Source organism: Pseudophryne corroboree, chromosome 8 (genome assembly GCF_028390025.1).
Source record: "Pseudophryne corroboree isolate aPseCor3 chromosome 8, aPseCor3.hap2, whole genome shotgun sequence".
Classification (NCBI taxonomy): Eukaryota; Metazoa; Chordata; class Amphibia; order Anura; family Myobatrachidae; genus Pseudophryne; species Pseudophryne corroboree.
In genome coordinates this window covers 35,226,207-35,247,239 of record NC_086451.1, presented here as the reverse complement: position 1 = coordinate 35,247,239, position 21,033 = coordinate 35,226,207, and the positions used below count along the sequence as shown (strand labels likewise).

Sequence of the window (21,033 nt, the reverse complement as noted above, 5' to 3'; positions counted from 1 at the left end):
CGCCGTTTCTCTCCTCCCTGGCTTCTCCAGCGCGGCGCACACAGCAGAGGCGGCTTGTAATTAGTCAATTTGACTCATTACAATCCGCTGGCCATTGCGCTCTCAGGGCAACTGCGCTGTGTGCCAGGCACACACATAGTTACGGCGCTGCTTGTCCCAGCTTACTGCATCGCGCCAGCTCTGGATCCAAGGAAGATGTGTGCGGCAGTGTGCAGGGGCCCTGAGCGACCATCTCATTTCATAAGACAGTTGCAGAACCACAGTGGGTGTGGCTATTACAGGGTCAGAAGGTTTTAGGGCATGCCTAGCCAACGTGACAAAGGGGGCCTGGGATACAGTATGCCATGCGGCCCCCCCTTAATCTGGCTATGCCCAGCATGCCCTGCGACAGTTTTGCTATTAGGGAATGGTAAAATTGTGTCAAGGCATGCTGGGATGTGTATTTTCAAGACAGCTGGAGAGCCACAGGTTGGCCAGGCATGGTTCGGGGAAGCCGTGCAATGCTAAGCTCCGCCCCCGGTACTCCCCTCCCCTCATTTTCCTATGTGGCCTAGCTATGTCAATTTCCACCACGGGTTGATGGTTGATATCACAGATGAGACCACACACCCTGTATGGAATATCTGACAATATTTAATTAAAGAAAATATTCAATATCATCTTATTTTCTCCCCAACTATGACATAGAATATAACTACAACATATTCACTCATCTGTGATTTTACAAACCCCACCCAGTGTTACAGAAAGCACGCCTTTTGTTGTTGGTGTACTTTGATCTTATCCAAACGACAGCGTTTACTGTGTTACTGTCCTGGCGCAGGACACACGACCACACGACTGCTCCCTCCGATACAGGTGTAATCAGGGCAGAGAGCAAGGCTGAAATGGGTTATGAAAATAAACAGCTCTGCCTTGATGATATAATGGTTTGGGTGAAAAACTCAGAGGGAAGTAATGCAATTTATTTGCTAAAATATATCGTAGATTGTAGATTTAATCTAGATTTCAATTCGTCATTGGCCTCCGCTGATCTGGATCACAGCTACAAGAGTTACGACAGTTCTGTGCCTGGATTTATATAACTGGTTCTCTACATTCTTATATTTTGGATTTCATCTTAATTTTATCTAATACCTTCCAACTGGGCGGATTCAGCCAGGACAGTCTTGAATTGAGGGGTTTTGTCCCATTTCCAGTTGGGAGATAAAGTCCGTGCCACTGATTAATGCACCTTTAACACTGATTGGGACTAAAAAGGGGGCAGGTGTGTGCTGGACTTGCACAGAAATATGGCACAGACAGTGAATGGCTTTCAGCATGCGGATTGGTGGATGGCTGGAGCTATCCACCAATCAGAGTGCTGACAGCGATTCCCTGTATGGAAGCCTGTGGACTGCATGAGAGGCATATCATGAATTTTTATAACTGGTTCCCGTGAATGGGTGTGTCGGGGGCCTCAGTGCATTGCTTCCCCCAGGGCCTACTATGCTGCCAAGATGGCCCTGCACCCGCATCTCATATCTCCAGGCGCAAGTGAGCGTAACCTTCACACAAATCTGCGTTGGTGCGTATGCGCGCGATTTATTATCTGGCCATGCGTAGACCGAGTTCACAGATTTTATGCTATGCAAATTGTGTTTCTTGGGCAGCACGGTGGCACAGTGGTTAGAAGTACTTGACCAATTTACTATGGGGGTCATTCAGAGTTGATCGCAGCAGGAACTTTGTTAGCAATTGGGCAAAACCATGTGCACTGCACGGGAGGCAGATTTAACATGTGCAGAGAGAGTTAGATTTGGGTGGGGTGTGTTCAATCTGCAATCTAAATTGCAGTGTAAAAATAAAGCAGACAGTATTTACCCTGCACAGAAACAAAATAACCCACCCAAATCTAACTCTCTCTGCACATGTTATATCTGCCTCCCCAGCAGTGCACATGGTTTTGCCCAACTGCTAAAAAATTTCCTGCTGCGATCAACTCAGAATTACCCCCTATGTGTGTGGAGTTTGTATGTTCTCCCAGTGTTTGCGTGGGTTTCTCCCACACAGGCAAAAACACACTGGTAAGCTAATTGGCTGCTGTCAAAACAATCCTAGTGTGTGTCTGTGTGCATGTGGTGGGGAAAAGCGATTGTTAGCGCCACTGGGGCAGGGACTGATGTGAGAGACTAGGCCCGTTCTCTGTAAAGTGCTGCATTATATGTCTGCACTATATAAATAGCTGCTAATAAATACATCCTGACATGAGCCGGTGTCTAGGTATTAGCGTGATTCAGGATCGCCAGTATTGCAGCATGGTGGAGCGGCATGGGTGGAATGACAAAAGGAGATGGTGCAATGTGGCTACTGAATCAGTGATGCCCAGAGGAACATCTCTGACTGGCGTGTGACATGCAGGAATGCTGTCAGTACAGGTTTCATAGAAGAGGGAGTGTCAACAACAGTAGCAGGGAGAAATACAGGCGGCAGGCGCACGAACAGTCTGACACAAGATCGGGCACTTACAGGCTGCAGTCACCAGAAGGGGCACAGAATTCCATACTTCCTATGGCATCCCAGAGACCGCCCAACGCAGCAGCGGCAGCCGAGCCAAAGATCGAGCTCTATGTCAAGGTAAGAACCAAACTTTACATCCTTTGCAGAATTCCATACATGGGAAGTAATTGCACAAGAACCAAAGTATTGGGGAGGTGAGGGGCACATAACATATATATATATATATATATATAGACCGTATCTGCTAAATACCAGTATTCTGCATTTTATTACTCATTTGGTTTGTATATAAGATTTATGGAAGGAGTTTTGTATGATGTCTGTCTGACGCTGCAGGATTTTGCGCCGCCTTAAACATAAAGGCAGATGATGGTTAAATTGCACCTCCCAATTGTTTCCGATGCTTGCTGGAGTAATGATGTTTCAGTGACAAAGGTGACAGGTTACTATGACTCGTTCATAGCGCAACAAGTACAGATACTGGTTGATACTGACATCATGAGCGGTTTCTATGTATTTATACACATATAACACAATTAGTGCCAGGGGCTGGCTTGCAACTTTCGGCCTGGGGGGCAGACTCAAGCTAGCAGCCCAGTTTTTCACAGGGAATCTGCAGACTGGTGGCCCTGGAACACTTAAATTGCACTGGCCCAGGGGGCAGATGGCACACTGCCCCCCTGCCAAGCCAACCCCTGATTAGTGCGCAGTGTCTGCACCAGTAATGGTGAACTCTGAGAATGTTTGCACACGTTGAACAGTTCTTATGCCTTTTTTTTTTTTTTTTATTGCGCTGTTAAGTTTTGCTTTTATTTTTGCTAAGAGGGTTTATGTGATCTAAATGCATAACTTAGTACAGAAGGTGCAATTATAACTTTTCACAAACAGGATATAGCAAGACCATACTCCATGTTTTACAATTGGGAACAAACACAGCAATAAAACAAAAAACTAGTCATACATCGACAGGAGAGGTAGGAGGGACCGATTTACAAAGTTATAATCTATGGGGAAATTATAATCTAGAGCACAGGTTCTCAAACTCGGTCTTTAGGACCCCGCACGGTTCATGCTTTTGACAATGCTAAATTCCCTTGTCGTATAAACAACCCTTTATGAAGCTAAGAACACTGTACGCTGTTTACTTAAGAAGTACCGTAATGGTACGCTAGTTGCGTAACGATCGCTCAGCCGTAGGCGAGACGCTCAAGCGTCACGTTCGCTCACGGCCCAGCGATCACAGGACACGTTATTGGCTATGACTAGAGTAATGATTCGCTATGGCGTAGCGGACGCTCGAGACCACGAGGAGATCACCAGCGGCGCAGACGCTCACAACGCTATACCTTTATGTCTAAACCTTATACCAATGAAATACACGGAATACCTTAATGTGAATACAGGGTGTAAGTGCAACCTTGTGTAACCTGACTAACTACAAAGCTGCTTGAGCGTCACCGACGCTCAAGTGAACACTTAACACTATAGGAAATACACAGATACTGGTTTAGGGTCCAAAGCCTATTAACTGTATTATATCTAGTATACTTGTAAAAAGGGGATAACAGTACAAATGATACACTACAATATAACAAAGACTTCCTAACCAAAATACAATACTATCTAATACAATACAATACTAGTCTAGGGGAGATACGAGAGAAAGAGAAGGGAAAGAGAGAGAGAGAGACGGAGAGAGATGAGAGAAATTGGCTCACAGAAAGACAATGATAACGGAGAGAAACTTACGCACAAGGGTAAACGATCGCATGCGCCTGGACATCCAGCACCCGATTTTCAGCAATGAGAACCGTTGAAGAGTGAGAGCTGGATGTGGTCGGCCTGCCTATTTATGCCCCACACACAATGCAATCTCATAGTCCCTACAATCCCATTGTCTATTGGATGAAGGAATTCGACCCTGTATCACAACAAAAGGTCATAGGTTGATTCATACAGGTGGGCTGTGACGATTTCAAACAGCTCAGGTGGGTGGGGAACTAGGTTTCCCGCCGCATACCTGAGTATGAGTAAATAGTAGAAATGGACATAAACTTCTTATGTCCATAACTATTCGCACGAGCGATTAATACGCTCCAAACCAACACCGGAATATTGCTAATTAAATACTCTTCCGATGGGTACCAAACACTGCTGTATGATTCCTGTTAGACCCTTCGTACGATACAAAGAGGGATTCCTTAGCTCAGGGACCTTCTATATTAACCAAACTTTCAGAAACTATCAAAGGGACCATGATCTATAAACTACATTAATTGTGAAAATATGTAACGAATGAGTCGCACGCTACGACTACATAAACTCTACCGTAAATACGCATACCGCGCCTGCGAGTGCACGCTATTGCGGGTATGCGCCTTCACGGGAGAGCGTACGCATGCGCAGCACGGACCAGTGTGCGGTGCAAATATGGCAACGTGCATAGAGACATTTTTCTGACTTTGACACTTTGCAGGTCACCTGTAGATTTTTAAAATGTGACAGTTGGTGATACACAGTGCAGCTGCTGGGTGAAATGGAAAACGTGAACCGTGTGGGGTCCTGAGGACAGAGTTTGAGAACCACTGATCTAGAGGTTAAGTGTTATTGGTCCAGCCAGATTGTAAGGGTCATGAGTGTTTTGTGGGTTATATGATCCAGTCAGACAGCAATGTTGGCCTGGGGTCAGAAGGTAGTTTGAACATGGAAATGGAACACATGTGAATTTTGTGCGAACTGTATAGAACAGAGGTAATCGGGTAGAGGACCTTAGGGAGGTTAATTGGTGGTACAGGGATTTGATAAGATGTCTGTAGAGGTGAGTTTGCAGAGAACACTTGAACGTTTGGAGGCTACAGAAAAATCTTGTTGTGCGAGGGAAGGCATCACAGAGTGGGTGCAGCACAAAATAAGTCCTGTAACCAGGAATGGGAGCATGTCATCTGTGTGGATGAGCGATACAAGTCTTGCGCAGAACAGAGGGGTCCCGTTGGGAGCTATTATGAGACAAGGGAAGAGATGAAAGTTGGCGTAATCTTTATATTTTACTAGAAGTATTTTATATTGGATTCGTTAAGATACAGGCAGCAAATGTGGGGACTGACAGCTGAGCAGCAGAGGAATGTTTTGCATTGATGATCAGATCAGTCTAGCCGCAGTGACGAGGACAGATTGGGAGGCTATTGCAGTAGTCAATGTGGGAAATAATGAGTGCATGAATTAGAGATTTTGTAGTATCTTATGTGAGATATGTACAGATCCTGGGAATACAGTATATCTTGGATGGATGTAACATGTAGGATTTGTAAACATATTGAATGTGGGGAGCAAAGGACAGTTCAGAGTCAAGGATGACACCTAGCGGGTGTGAGGGATTGGGTTGGTTGGTGTGTTGTCAGCAGAGACAGAAATGTTAGGTACTGTATATAGGACATCCAAGGTGAAATGGCACAGAGTCCATCAGTGACACAGGCCTAAACAGACTGTGAGAGAACAGTGACAGAGCAGGGCTGTATTTAGGGGGGGGGCGAAGGGGGCGACCGCCCCCCCCCCCCCCTATCACAGTCATAGCCACGCCCACTTTTGAGCTGAATAGAGCTCTCCAGGGAGAGCCTGAGGCAGAATGCTGTGCTGCAGCCTATACCACAGCAGCACAGAGGAGCCAGGAAAGCAAGGGTTACAGAGCATTTGCCCCTCACTTGCAGGTGTGTGGGTACTAGGGCTAATAAATACAATTACCCACAGCAAAGTCACATGTACATAGAACAATCACAGAGCTCTATCTCAGTCTCACTCAAAAAGTTCAGTTTTTCAGGAACTGAGAGAGGAGGAGTTAGGATTGCAGATGGGAGGAGTTGGGACTAGAGAGAGGAGGAGTCAAGATTAAACAGTAAACCGCCCCCCCTAAAAGAAAAGTCTAGATCCGTCCCTGTGACAGAGCGAATGGATAAGTAGGATGAGAACCAGGATAGGACAGTGTCCAGGAGACCTAGGGATTGTAAGGTATGAATGAGAGGAGAGTGGTCCATAGCGTCAGAGGTAGCAGAGAGATTCAGGAGAATTAGAAGTGAGTACCGACCTTTAGACCTAGCAGTGATCAGATCAATGACCACCATAGATCAATGACCACATTAGGAAGTGCTGTCTCTGTGCTATGTTGGGAATGATCGTCTTACTGATGTGGGTCCAGTAGGCTGTGCGATGAAAGAAAGTGTGTGAGGAGCCTGTAGGCAAGTCTCAAGAAGGTTGGAGGTACAGGGGAGCTGAGAGATGGGATGGTAGCTTGAGTGAGAACTTGGGTAAGAATTTAGGGGTCTATGTATTAAGCCTTGGATAGATATAAAGTGGAGAGAGATAAAGTTCCAGCCAATCCACTCCTAACTGCCATGTCACAGGCTGTGTTTGAAACATGACAGGAGCTGGTTGGATGGTTCTTTATCTACGTCCACTTTATCTCTCTAAGGCTTAGTACAAAGATCCCTTAGTCTTTCCAGAATAGGAGTGATGGGATGAGCACAGGAGGTAGGGATCAACTGACTTGTTAGGACATAATAATAATAATCATAATAATAAGCAGAGAGCTAGTAGATCAGTGGGAAGAGATGAAGAGAGCAGGAACTTCAGCTTCATTTGTGGGACCTCCCATGAATTCAGCAATGACCCCAGTCCTTAGTGGCCTATAAACAATACAAAGACCTGTGGCTACTGCATAGCACTGAGCTCAGCTCCACGTGGAGAGTGAACATTACAAAGCTCAGCACTACATAACATTTCCACATAAGAGAGCATGGAGGAGCGGTACTTTACAGATCATGTGATATGTTTTGTCCACATAGCGAGCATGACAGATATACTATGCACACAAAGCCGTAGCAGGATGCAAGGACATCCAGTGCCAGCATCTTCTCCCCATCCCTGGTCCACATGACATCACAAAACAGCCCTGGAGGAGCAGAAAGTCCTAGGGACATGTCCTGCACCTTTTTAGGTGCCAGATCCCTCTTAGGGCGCCTCACAAGCTGCAAAAAGGTATCACCCATGCCATCCACTTGGCCTTGCTCCCTGGATGGCAGCACCATCCGCACATCCCCCCTTACGGCACTGTATACAAGTGAAATTCCCAGGCAGGGAGCTTTTATACTACAAAGCTTCCTAACTGTTATAGGAGTATTACTTAGTAACACCACCATTTTAAGTACCCATGAGCCTGCCACCTGAGTGTAGCTCAGTCTCTTTCTCCTGGCTGAATTGTACAACCGGAGCCCCGGCACCTGAAGGTCTGGCAACAGCAATCTCTCTGTGGTACAGTACAGCCGCCGCAAGAGTATAAAAGTTACCAATTGGTGCAATAAGGGGTAATACTGTATCTCTCGGTTTTTCTTTGTTGGACATAAATCAGAACTTCTCCCTGGGAACTCATATGCCATCGATAACACAGCAGCCACATAATTCGACACGGTCACAGTCGAGGGGGTAACAATTCGGAGGACAGTCATTACATCACCTCCACTGCTTGGTAGTCTATTGTCCTTTTGCTTTGCCCCACTGAAATGAAATGCCAGAGAGGCAGTGATTGGTTTACGCACTGAAGTCTAACTTGCACCCTCTCGGAAGAAACGCACTGCTTGGAAGCAAACTAACGCCACTCTTTGATAAACCTGGCATTGGCGCCAATGGGACGGGGTATACCGTAACTATAATCCAATTTTTGAGATGTTAAAAAAATCAGCAAATTAAAATAACCAACATTAAATAAATAAATAAATAAATGGTTTATATTATGTTTATTTTTACTACATTTATGACAATTAATTAAAAAAATTAAACAAATGCATTTCTGCATTAATTAAAATGGTTTTGTCCCGGTAACGCCATTCTGAGGTAAAATGTATAAAGCGCCGATAGATAACAGGGCTCTGCATGATTAGGGGAAATACAAATGACATAAACCTTCTACAGAGGATATATGATGCATTTCCCACCAATCAGCTTTTAGCTATCACTTTATATAATGTATAGAGAAATGGTAGCTAGAAGCTGATTGGTGCACGGGAAATCCCTCCACTTCTGGTTCTGGAGAAGACTTTGGTCAGATCTCAGCGACACCTTGTACAGTAACTTCCTTCACACATTTTCGACGGTTTTCTATTTGTGGGAAGATGGCTATGTGGTGATGAAAAGCGCAGCCAGCTCTAACTACTGTCCACATCCCCACATATCCTGAGAAAATCATTAATCACGCTCTGCGTTTGGCAGTCGGTAATTGTCAGGTATGTGGCCTTAAAGGCTTACGCTACTTCAAAGCTTATTTAGCAAGCTTGGGCTGGTTCTAATTAGGGGCTTACAATAACAGCTAGACCAATCACTTGCGCTAAGTGCACCTGTTACCTGTGGACTTTTGGTCTAGATGAGCAATAAGGTCATCACATAAAATGACAGGTGTGTATATGACACCTGTAATGCTGAGGACAATGCATTAGGACATACATGTCCGGCAGAGGAATACACGGATAAATGACTGTCCTGGCACACAGCGGGAACAATACTCCTTGTACCTGGGCTTGAAGACTCTCTTGATGAGTTATGGAGGGTTACTCATCCAACTTGACAAGTAAGGTGCCTGTAGAGGGTGCAGCCACTAATTGCAAATAACACACACCAAAAAAAAAACCTCACTCGCACACATAATTACCATAGGCAGAAAGCTTGTTGCACACACCGGGGGTAATTCACACCTGATCGCTGGGGTGCGTTTTTTGCATCCCTGCGATCAGGTAGTCGACGCTAATGGGGGGGACGGGGAAATCGCTGTGCAGGGGTGCGATCGCATGTGAAGAAGTTTGTGCAGTCTCCGCACAGCCCAAGAATGACTCTTCCAGTGCGATGACCGGGGCCGGAGCTGACGTCAGGAACCCTCCCTCCAAACGCCTGGTCCCTCCTGCGTTTTCCCGGACACTCCACTAAGACGGTCAGTTGCCACCCACAAACGGCCTCTTCCTGTCAGTCACCTTGCGATCGGCTGTGTGATCACTTTGTTCGCACCATTCAATCGCTCCCTGGCGCTGTGGACGACACACCTACGCATTGCGGTTCATACGCATACGCAGTTCAGACCTGATCGCCCGCTGGGTATTCTCATTATGGGGTATTGTGTGTAAAATGTTGGGGGGGGGAAATGAATTTATTCCAGTTTGAAATAACTTAAGGCTGTAACATAACTAAATGTGGAAAAGGTGAAGCACTGTGAATACTTTCCGGATGCACTGTATATAACGTAATTAACGCTAATGCATGTTGTGACCCGCCTTGTGCAGCAATAAGGGGGATACATATTGCATGTGTTACTGTCTATAGTGTGATATTCTGCAGCGGTGAGGATATACTTGGTCAGCCTTGTGCTGTAGCCCGGGTGGTCTTCAGTATGCCGGCTGTCAGGATCCCGGCGCACAGTATACCGGCGCCGGAATCCCGACACCCGGCATACCAACACTTATTCTCCCTCATGGGGGTCCACGACCCCCCTGGAGGGAGAATAAAATAGCGTGGTGTGCCACCGTGCCCGCAGCGTGGCGAGCCCGCAAGGGGCTCATTTGCGCTCGCCACACTGTCGGTATGCCGGCGGTCGGGCTCCCGGCGCCGGTATGCTGGTCGCCGGGAGCCCGACCGCCGGCGTACCATACTACACCCCTGTAGCCCATGTCAGACCATAACCACATATTGCCACATGCACACCAGACAATATATAACTGAGGAAACTGAAGCAGATGAAAGGCAGTACTCCCTAGGGCACAGTGGGACTCACTTACTTCTATTACCTGCATTTGCAAGGTGTTTATTGGACCACAGAAACCAATGAGCAGTTACAATGTAGCTGTGTAGTGCCGAGCAACCCAATGAATGCAAGAGACTTGCTGCTGTGGTTCAGTGCAAATTTCACCCACCAATGCTAAATACTAAAGCCCCTTTCGGACATGGGGGGTCATTCCGAGTTGTTCGCTCGCAAGCTGCTTTTAGCAGCATTGCACACGCTAAGCCGCCGCCCTCTGGGAGTGAATCTTAGCTTATCAAAATTGCGAACGAAAGATTCGCAATATTGCGAAAAGACTGCTCTGTGCAGTTTCTGAGTAGCTCGAGACTTACTCTGCCAGTGCGATCAGTTCAGTGCTTGTCGTTCCTGGTTTGACGTCACAAACACACCCAGCGTTCGCCCGGACACTCCTCCGTTTCTCCAGCCACTCCCGCATTTTTCCCAGAAACGGTAGCGTTTTTTCACACACTCCCATAAAACGGCCAGTTTCCGCCCAGAAACACCCACTTCCTGTCAATCACATTACGATCACCAGAACGAAGAAAAAACCTCATAATGCCGTGAGTAAAATTCCTAACTGCATAGCAAATTTACTTGGCGCAGTCGCACTGCGGACATTGCGCATGCGCATTAGCGACTAATCGCTCCGTTGCGATAAAAAAATAACGAGCGAACAACTCGGAATGACCCCCATGGAGTCTATTCATGAAGCAGTGAAAAGAGTGGAGAAATGAGCCAGTGGAGAAGTTGCCCATGGCAACCAATCAGCTGCTCTGTCTAATTTTTTATTATGCAAATTATAAATGTTACGTCAATGCTGATTGGTTGCCATAGGCAACTTCTTCATTGGCTCACTTCTCCACACTTTTCACTGCTTCATGAATACACCCCATAATTACCCGGCTTGGACCCATGCACAGAGCACGGGTTGAACCTAGGCTTCATCACCGGTTCTGGGTCTTCCGGCATTCAGTGGGTGCTTGGACCCCGACCAATCAATTTCTTTTAGGCGTTACCCAGGTAGCACCTTTCAGCCCTAAACCGTGTTGTCTACCAGAAAAAACCCTGCTAGGGATTACGGTCCCGGACCTAGGACTCTCCACCCGGGAAGAGACCCTTTCACACATAATCCGTACCCGGGTCCATGCACATTCAAGTGCAAAAACCCGGATATCAGGCTTATGTCTGAAAGGGGTATAAATGGGTCGGGTGTGGTATTGACAGTCGATCACACTTAGGTTGACAGTGATCAAATCAACCACTATTGGTCGACAGTAACTAGGTCAACAGGGATTCTAGGTCGATAGGGTCTCTAGGTTGACATAGTCTAGGTTGACAGGTCAAAAGGTCGACATGAGATTTTTAAAAATCTTTTATGGTTTCGTTTTCACTGTACAGTGACTGGGAACTCCAATTAGTGCACCGCGTCCACTCGTATGGATTGCTTCGCTCACCATGCTACGGGCAAGGTGCCTCACTCTGCTACCGCTGCGCTCGACACAGGTTACCGTTCCAAATCGTAGTCCATGTGGATCGTAAAGCATGAAAAAGTAAAAAAAAAAAAAAAACATTTGAAAAACTCATGTCGACCTTTTGACCTGTCGACGTAGAACATATCGACCTAGAAACCCTGTCGACCTAGTTACTGTCAACCAATAGTGGTCAACCTAGACACTGTCGACTTAAGTCTTGTCGACCTAGAGAGCGGATACTAAATGGGTCCTAGCATCAAATGAATAAACTGATGCACTCAGGATATAAAAACACATTGTACGTGGCACAACTATTTCTGGGCTTGTGCTGGAGCAAGGTGTGGCGAGAACAATTAAAAATGACGCCTCTAATTAAATGAGTCATGTGGGAGAATCTCGGTGGAATAGAGCGCTGCTGGGTTTCGTCTGCGGTATTGAGAACAGAACTGGGTTGGTTTCTGTTCCTGATGTTTTTTACACATAAATCGTAACATTCATAAAAGGCGTTTGGGCGCATATCTCCCGACTGACGGCAAATCAGACAGGTTATAGACCCCCAGCTGTTGCCATGGGCCCACAATGTGAACAAACTGGGTTCAACACATTTCAAAGAAAACACCAGTGAGGTCCCCAAAACTGCATTTGGGCTGTTTATTGTCAGTGGGGGTCATTCCGAGTTGATCGCACGCTGCAACTTTTTGCAGCCCATGCGATCACGCCGCCTATGGGGGAGTGTATTTCAGCATAGCAGGGCTGCGATCGCTTGTGCAGCCCTGCTATGCGAAAAAAGTTTTGTGTAGGACAAGACCAGGGTAAGAGTTACTTACCCTGTGCGATCAATCCAGCGTTGCAGGTCCCGGAATTGACGTCAGACATCCGCCCTCCAAACGCCTCGACACGCCTGCGTTTGGATCTCCACGCCCAGAAAACGGTGAGTTGACGCCCGGTTCCACCTTCCTCCTGTCAATCTTCTTGCGGTCGCCGTTGCAACCGATTTCTTCGTTAGCGGCGTCGCTGCCCGGCGACAGCAACAATGCGCCCACCGCGCAGGCGCAGTTCCGACCCAATCGCACGGCTGCGAAGAAGTGCAGCGTGCGATCGGGTCGGAATGACCCCCAGTGTACGGTAAGATACAAACAGGGACTGTGGGGTCTATTCATGAAGCAGTGAAAAGTGTGGAGAAGTGAGCCAGTGGAGAAGTTGCCCACGGCAACCAATCAGCATTGACGGAACATTTATAATTTGCATGCTATACAATTGTACGGAGCAGCTGATTGGTTGCCATGGGCAACTTCTCCACAGGCTCACTTCTCCACTCTTTTCATTGCTTCATGAATACACCCCTCTATGAGGTAAATTTACTAAAGCTTTTGAAACAGAGAATTGGTGATGTTGCTCATAGCAACCAATCAGATGCTGTTTATCATTTTCTAAAAGGCAATAGAGAAACGATAGCGTCTGATTAGTTGCTATGGGCAACATCATCAATTCTCTGTTTTAGAAGCTTTAGTAAATGTTCCCCCATGAATATTACGCAGCATTGTCAGTGACTGATTATCTGCTCGATCTGTATTGGGAATCTGTCCTCAGATACAAATATCCCATTGTGCTGCCCACTCATTATAGAGGCAGATGTTGTGGTGACAGGATTCAGTGCAGATACTCACGCGTCTGGTTTTTCTGGTAAATCCAGCAGGTGTCCCATCAGTATTTTCATTAGTCTCAGCGGTGAGACCACCACCCATGGGTGGGACTGATAGGTGTGTAACCGCACAAAGAAGTGCAGGAAAGACATTCACATGCCGGCTTCACAATTGCACAAGGAGCACGGCCCTAGGGATGCCTGTCATTCCTCGGCTCTCTCTCAGGTTAAGTCATTGCATTCTATGCCTGGAGAATGCAAACGGAAAATGCAATGAAACTCTGACACCCACAAAAACTTTATTGAGCAACTCACACTTCTGTATCCCCAGCAAGTACTTCATCACAATCACCGGACTGTGAATGATCAGCTCACTGGTATCACATCCAGTACAGGGACAATATAGTATCCATACCCCAAGCACTGGGAGTACTCAATATAACATCACTGTACCAGGCACTGGGAGTACTCAATATAACATCACTGTACCAAGCACTGGGAGTACTCAATATAACATCACTGTACCAAGCACTGAGAGTACTCAATATAACATCACTGTACCAAGCACTGAGAGTACTCAATATAACATCACTGTACCAGGCACTGGGAGTACTCAATATAACATCACTGTACCAAGCACTGAGAGTACTCAATATAACATCACTGTACCAAGCACTGGGAGTACTCAACATAACATCACTGTACCAGGCACTGGGAGTACCCAATATAACATCACTGTACCAGGCACTGGGAGTACTCAATATAACATCACTGTACCAGGCACTGGGAGTACTCAATATAACATCACTGTACCAGGCACTGGGAGTACTCAGTATAACATCACTGTACCAAGCACTGAGAGTACTCAATATAACATCACTGTACCAGGCACTGGGAGTACTCAACATAACATCACTGTACCAGGCACTGGGAGTACTCAACATAACATCACTGTACCAGGCACTGGGAGTACTCAACATAACATCACTGTACCAGGCACTGGAAGTACTCAATATAACATCACTGTACCAGGCACTGGGAGTACCCAATATAACATCACTGTACCAGGCACTGGGAGTACCCAATATAACATCACTGTACCAGGCACTGGGAGTACTCAACATAACATCACTGTACCAGGCACTGGGAGTACCCAATATAACATCACTGTACCAAGCACTGGGAGTACTCAATATAACATCACTGTACCAAGCACTGGGAGTACTCAATCTCCTATATAATAGCCCAGATCTGTGACTTTGTGACTCATTTGCTAACGCTGGGTGGAGTCACAACACTGGGCGGAGTTAGTCAAATTAGTCACAGATCTGAGCAAATCTATAGGAGACTAGGAGCAGAAGCAGATGGTATGGGCATGGCACAGGCAGGGGTGCATATCTCCCAGCTTTCTGCAGGCAGAAGAGGGACACACAGGCAACGAACAGGGGGCGTGGCCAATTAAAAGGGGCGTGGCTTCACGGGAGGGCCCCCGTTTTTGTCAGTGAGGGGGCATGCCCAGTGCTCTGTGAGCTGCTGGCATGCCCCCAGGGGTGGATTATGAGTCCGGGGGGCCCAGGGCACTTGAAAGGCCCTGTCACCCCTGTCCTGGCCCTGTCACCCCTGTTCTGACCCTGTCACCCCTGTCCTGGCCCTGTTACTGCATACCCTAAAACTACCTTTTTGGCAGGTACATTACCCGCAGCGCCTCCAGACCCCACCCCAATGCACCACACCTCCGTACCTTCCCCTCCCCCACACGCTGTGCCTCCAGACCCCCTACACCACCCGCGGCTCCCACTCCCCCGCCCCTCCACCACCCACAGCACCTCCAGGCCCCCTCCACCATCCTCTCCCCATATGTCTCCCCCCCACACCTGCCCCCCCTACACCCGCAGCATCTGCAGACACCCTCCTCAATCCGTGGTCCCACCCCTCCCCCACCCACGGCACCCCCACACCTGCCCCTCTACCACCTGCAGCACCTCGAGACCCCCTTCCCCATCCGCCGCATCACCTGTACCTGCTCCTCCCCCACCCATGGTGCCTCCGGACCCCCTACCCCACCCCCGGCACCCCCGCCCCTTCCTATCCCACAGCACCTCTGGAACGCTTCACCCATCCACAACATCCCCGCACCTGCCCCTCTCCCACCCATGGCACCCCTGCCCCTCCCCCACCTGCAGTGCCTCCGGACCCCTCCCCCATCTGCAGCCCCCACTCCTCTGCCCTTCCCCCATCCGCAGCACCTCCCGACCCTTCCCCATCCGGGCCCCCTCGCTTCCGCCCCCCTCCACCCGCAGCATCTACAGACACCCTCCCCCATCCGCAGTCCCCCCCGCACCCGCTACATTTTGTACTTCATGCCCTGCAGGTGCTGTTCACGCTGTCGCAAGGGGCTGCGCCTCCTTCATTATCGCACGCCCTTTCATTGTGCAATATTTAACCACTAACAAAGGAATGCAGGTAATACTCCATATAATACAAATATTGAACCCCAGAAAGGCATGCAAGGGTTAAGGGGGCGTAGCCCCTTGCGACGGTGTGAAGAGCGCCCGTAGGGCGCGATGAAGCACCTAGTATAACATCACTGTACCAAGCACTGGGAGTACTCAATATAACATCACTGTACCAAGCACTGGGAGTACTCAATATAACATCACTGTACCAGGCACTGGGAGTACCCAATATAACATCACTGTACCAAGCACAGGGAGTACTCAATATAACATCACTGTACCAGGCACTGGGAGTACCCAATATAACATCACTGTACCAAGCACCGGGAGTACTCAATATAACATCACTGTACCAAGCACCGGGAGTACTCAATATAACATCACTGTACCAAGCACCGGGAGTACTCACTATAACATCACTGTACCAAGCACCGGGAGTACTCACTATAACATCACTGTACCAGGCACTGGGAGTACCCAATATAACATCACTGTACCAAGCACCGGGAGTACTCAATATAACATCACTGTACCAAGCACCGGGAGTACTCAATATAACATCACTGTACCAGGCACTGGCAGTACTCAATATAACATCACTGTACCAGGCACCGGGAGTACTCAATATAACATCACTGTACCAAGCACTGGGAGTACTCAATATAACATCACTGTACCAAGCACTGGGAGTACTCAATATAACATTACTGTACCAGGCACTGGGAGTACTCAATATAACATCACTGTACCAGGCACTGGGGAGTTCTCAATATAACATCACTGTACCAAGCACTGGGAGTACTCAATATAACATCACTGTACCAAGCATCGGGAGTACTCAATATAACATCACTGTACCAAGCACTGGGAGTACTCCAGTGCTTAAAGTGGTCCCAGAGAGGTGGTGGAACTCACCCCCCTCCCCACGGTGCCCATGAAATAAAGGTATTGCACGCGCCTACGGTGCGCGCAGCAAAAAGGGGGTGTGGTCTCAAAAAGAAAGGGGCGTGGTCACACAATAGTAATAATGCCCACAGTAGTAGTACCCAAGTGGAAATTTTGAAGTGGGGGTATGGAAAAGTGAAGGGTGCAATTATGAGCGCGCCGAAGGCGCGCGCACTCCTGACAAGGGGGCGTGGCCACGTAAAAGGGGGCGTGCCCTTCAGTGTAGTTTACCACACCATATACCCCTTATACACATTATGCACCACAATAGTAGGACCCCTTTCACATTATAGCTCACAGTATGAGCCGAAATTCACATTTATACCACACAGTATGAACCACATTCATATTACACCACACAGTATGAGCCAAATTCACATTACACCACACAGTATGAGCCGAAATTCACATTATAGCACACGGTATGAGCCGAAATTCACATTATAGCACACAGAATGAGCCAAAATTCACATTATAGCACAGAGAATGAGCCGAAATTCACATTATAGAGTGACAGAGTGACAGGGAGAGTGACAGCAGGGACATGGAAAGTGACAGCAGGGATATGGAAAGTGACAGCAGGGGAATACAGTAGGGACTAGGGAGAGAGAAAGGCAGCAGGTTAGATTACCTGTTTAGCAGCGGCGGTGGTCTGCGGTGCTGTGGATGAGTAGGCTGTGGTAGGCGTGACGTGGAGGCTGTGGGCCTCGGAGATAGTGCGGAGGAGGAGGCTGTGGGTGCGCAGAGGTCCGAGGGCGGGGCGGCAGAAGAGGCTGAGGGCGGCTGCAGTGGATCTGGAACCAGGCTGGCTTTATTATCCCTGCCGCCGCATCGAGCTCCTGTGACCACGGCGCTAATATTTCAAAACTGCTGCGGACCGGCAGCCAATCAGCGACAGATTTTAACTAGTAGTGCCGCGGTCACAGAAACTCGATGCAGCGGCAGGGATAATAAAGCCGGCCTGGTCCCAGATCCGCTGCAGCTGGGAGTCTGGAACCTGGGCTTCCAGTGCGGCGGCGATGGTAGGGGCGGAGCGACGGAGGGCGGACCGGGAACGCAGCTTCTTTGTCGGCCCATACAGTAATGCCCCCAGCAGTAGCATCCCTTATACAATGCCCACAGTAGTAGTGCCCCTTATGCAATGCCCCCAACAGTAGTGCCCCTTATGAAGTGCCCCCTTTACAATGCCCTCAGCTGTGCACCCCATCAGTAATGCCCTTAATGGTAATGCCCCTGTGTAGTATTGCCCCTAGTCGTTTAGCCCCTGTAGTTTAGCCCCAGTAGTCATGCCCATACTGGTAATGCCCCTGCAGTTATGACCCCAGCAATTTACTCCCCCCCCTCTAGTTTAGCCTCTGAGTGGTAATGCCCCCAGTAGTTTTGCCCTCATGTAGTTTGCCCCATGTAGTTTAGCCCCCAGTGGTAATGCCCCCTGCAGTTGTGCCCCCAGTTGTTTAGCCCCTGTAGTTTAGCCCCCATGTAGTTTGCCAAAGTTAGTAATGTCCCCAGTAGTTTGCCCCCTTGTATGTAGTTATACCCCCAGTAGTTTAGCTCCTGTAATTATGCCCCCTTGTAGTTTAGCCCCCAGTAGTAATGCTGCCAGTAGTTTGCCCCTTTGTAGCTTGCCCCCTTGTAGTAATGCCCCCAGTAGTTTGCCCCTTGTAGTTTGCCCCAGCAGTAAAGCCCCCCAGTACTAGAGCCCCCCAGTAGTTTGCCCCTCTGTAGTTTGCCCCAGTAGTAAAGGCCCCCAGTAGTAAAGGCCCCCAGTACTAGAGCCCCCCAGTAGTTTGCCCCTCTGTAGTTTGCCCCAGTAGTAAAGGCCCCCAGTAGTTTGCCCCCAGTACTAGAGCCCCCCAGTAGTTTGCCCCTCTGTAGTTTGCCCCAGTAGTAAAGGCCCCCAGTAGTTTGCCCCCAGTACTAGAGCCCCCTAGTAGTTTGCCCCTCTGTAGTTTGCCCCAGTAGTAAAGGCCCCCAGTAGAAACGCCTGTGGTACACATATAGGAGGGAGGGAGGGAGGGGGGGGGGAGAACTATACTTACCTAGCCCCGCTCCCGCCGCAGTCCTCTCTCGCCGGCCGCTCCTCTGCACTATGAGAGAGACGTCATGACGTCTCTCCCATAGCGCGCACTGACAGAGCCGGAAGCCGGAGCTCAGTACTGAGCTCCGGCTGCCGCTGCGGAGAGGGAGACGGGCGCCCGCTGGTAACGCGATCTCAGCGGGCGCCCGGCATCTCCCTGCAGCGCCGCCCGGCACATCGGGTTAGGTGAGCCGGGGGAGGCGGAACTGCGTTCCGTCTCCTGGTGGAACTGACGGAACGCAGTTCCGGCCCGTTCCGGCTCACTTTAACCCCTGGAGTACTCAATATAACATCACTGTACCAGGCACTGGGGAGTTCTCAATATAACATCACTGTACCAAGCACTGGGAGTACTCAATATAACATCACTGTACCAAGCACTGGGAGTACTCAATATAACATCACTGTACCAAGCACCGGGAGTACTCAATATAACATCACTGTACCAGGCACTGGGAGTACTCAATATAACATCACTGTACCAAGCACCGGGAGTACTCAATATAACATCACTGTACCAGGCACTGGCAGTACTCAATATAACATCACTGTATCAGGCACTGGCAGTACTCAATATAACATCACTGTACCAGGCACTGGCAGTACTCAATATAACATCACTGTATCAGGCACTGGCAGTACTCAATATAACATCACTGTACCAAGCACTGGGAGTACTCAATATAACATTACTGTACCAGGCACTGGGAGTACTCAATATAACATCACTGTACCAAGCATCGGGAGTACTCAATATAACATCACTGTACCAAGCACTGGGAGTACTCAATATAACATCACTGTACCAGGCACTGGGAGTACTCAATATAACATCACTGTACCAAGCACTGGGAGTACTCAATATAACATCACTGTACCAAGCACTGGGAGTACTCAATATAACATCACTGTACCAGGCACTGGGGAGTTCTCAATATAACATCACTGTACCAAGCACCGGGAGTACTCAATATAACATCACTGTACCAAGCACTGGGAGTACTCAATATAACATCACTGTACCAAGCATCGGGAGTACTCAATATAACATCACTGTACCAAGCACTGGGAGTACTCAATATAACATCACTGTACCAGGCACTGGGAGTACTCAATATAACATCACTGTACCAAGCACTGGGAGTACTCAATATAACATCACTGTACCAGGCACTGGGAGTACTCAATATAACATCACTGTACCAGGCACTGGGAGTACCCAATATAACATCACTGTACCAGGCACTGGGAGTACTCAATATAACATCACTGTACCAGGCACTGGGAGTACTCAATATAACATCACTGTACCAAGCACTGGGAGTACTCAATATAACATCACTGTACCAAGCACTGGGAGTACTCACTATAACATCACTGTACCAGGCACTGGGAGTACTCAATATAACATCACTGTACCAAGCACTGGGAGTACTCAATATAACATCACTGTACCAGGCACTGGGGAGTTCTCAATATAACATCACTGTACCAAGCACCGGGAGTACTCAATATAACATCACTGTACCAGGCACTGGGAGTACTCAATATAACATCACTGTACCAAGCACCGGGAGTACTCAATATAACATCACTGTACCAAGCACCGGGGAGTACTCAATATAATATCACTGTACCAAGCACCGGGAGTACTCAATATAACATCACTGTACCAAGCACCGGGAGTACTCAATATAACATCACTGTACCAAGCACCGGGAGTACTCACTATAACATCACTGTACCAAGCACTGGGGTTAGGCATTACAGGGGGGAGTTAGCCATAGCCGCCAAACAGCACATGATGCAAAGAAAAAAAGAGGTGCAATGAGGTAGCTGTGTGACTAAGCTAAGCGACCCAAGTGGCAGACACAAACACCTGGCCCATCTAGGAGTGGCACTGCAGTGTCAGACAGGATGGCACTTCAAAAAAATAGTCCTTAAACAGCACATGATGCAAAAAAAAGAGAACAAGAGGTGCACTGTGGTCGCTGGACGGCTAAGCTAAGCGACACAAACACCTCAATATTACAGGAATTATTCGTTCTAATCAATGGTATTATTGGTCCAAATCACTGGAAAAAAATGACAAAATCACTGGAATTATTTGGCAAGATCACTGTAATTAATAATGA

General features: G+C 48.1%; 1 protein-coding gene across 1 annotated transcript in view; it reads left to right on the top strand.

The window, feature by feature from the left end:
• Window positions 1–2,550: 2,550 nt before the first annotated feature.
• The window catches only part of CLIC3 (chloride intracellular channel 3), a 38,615-nt gene continuing 20,132 nt past the window's right edge, over window positions 2,551–21,033 (top strand). The window contains exon 1 of the mRNA XM_063938482.1: window positions 2,551–2,616. Coding sequence (XP_063794552.1) covers window positions 2,551–2,616 — 66 coding nt within the window. The remainder of the gene's footprint in view (window positions 2,617–21,033) is intronic.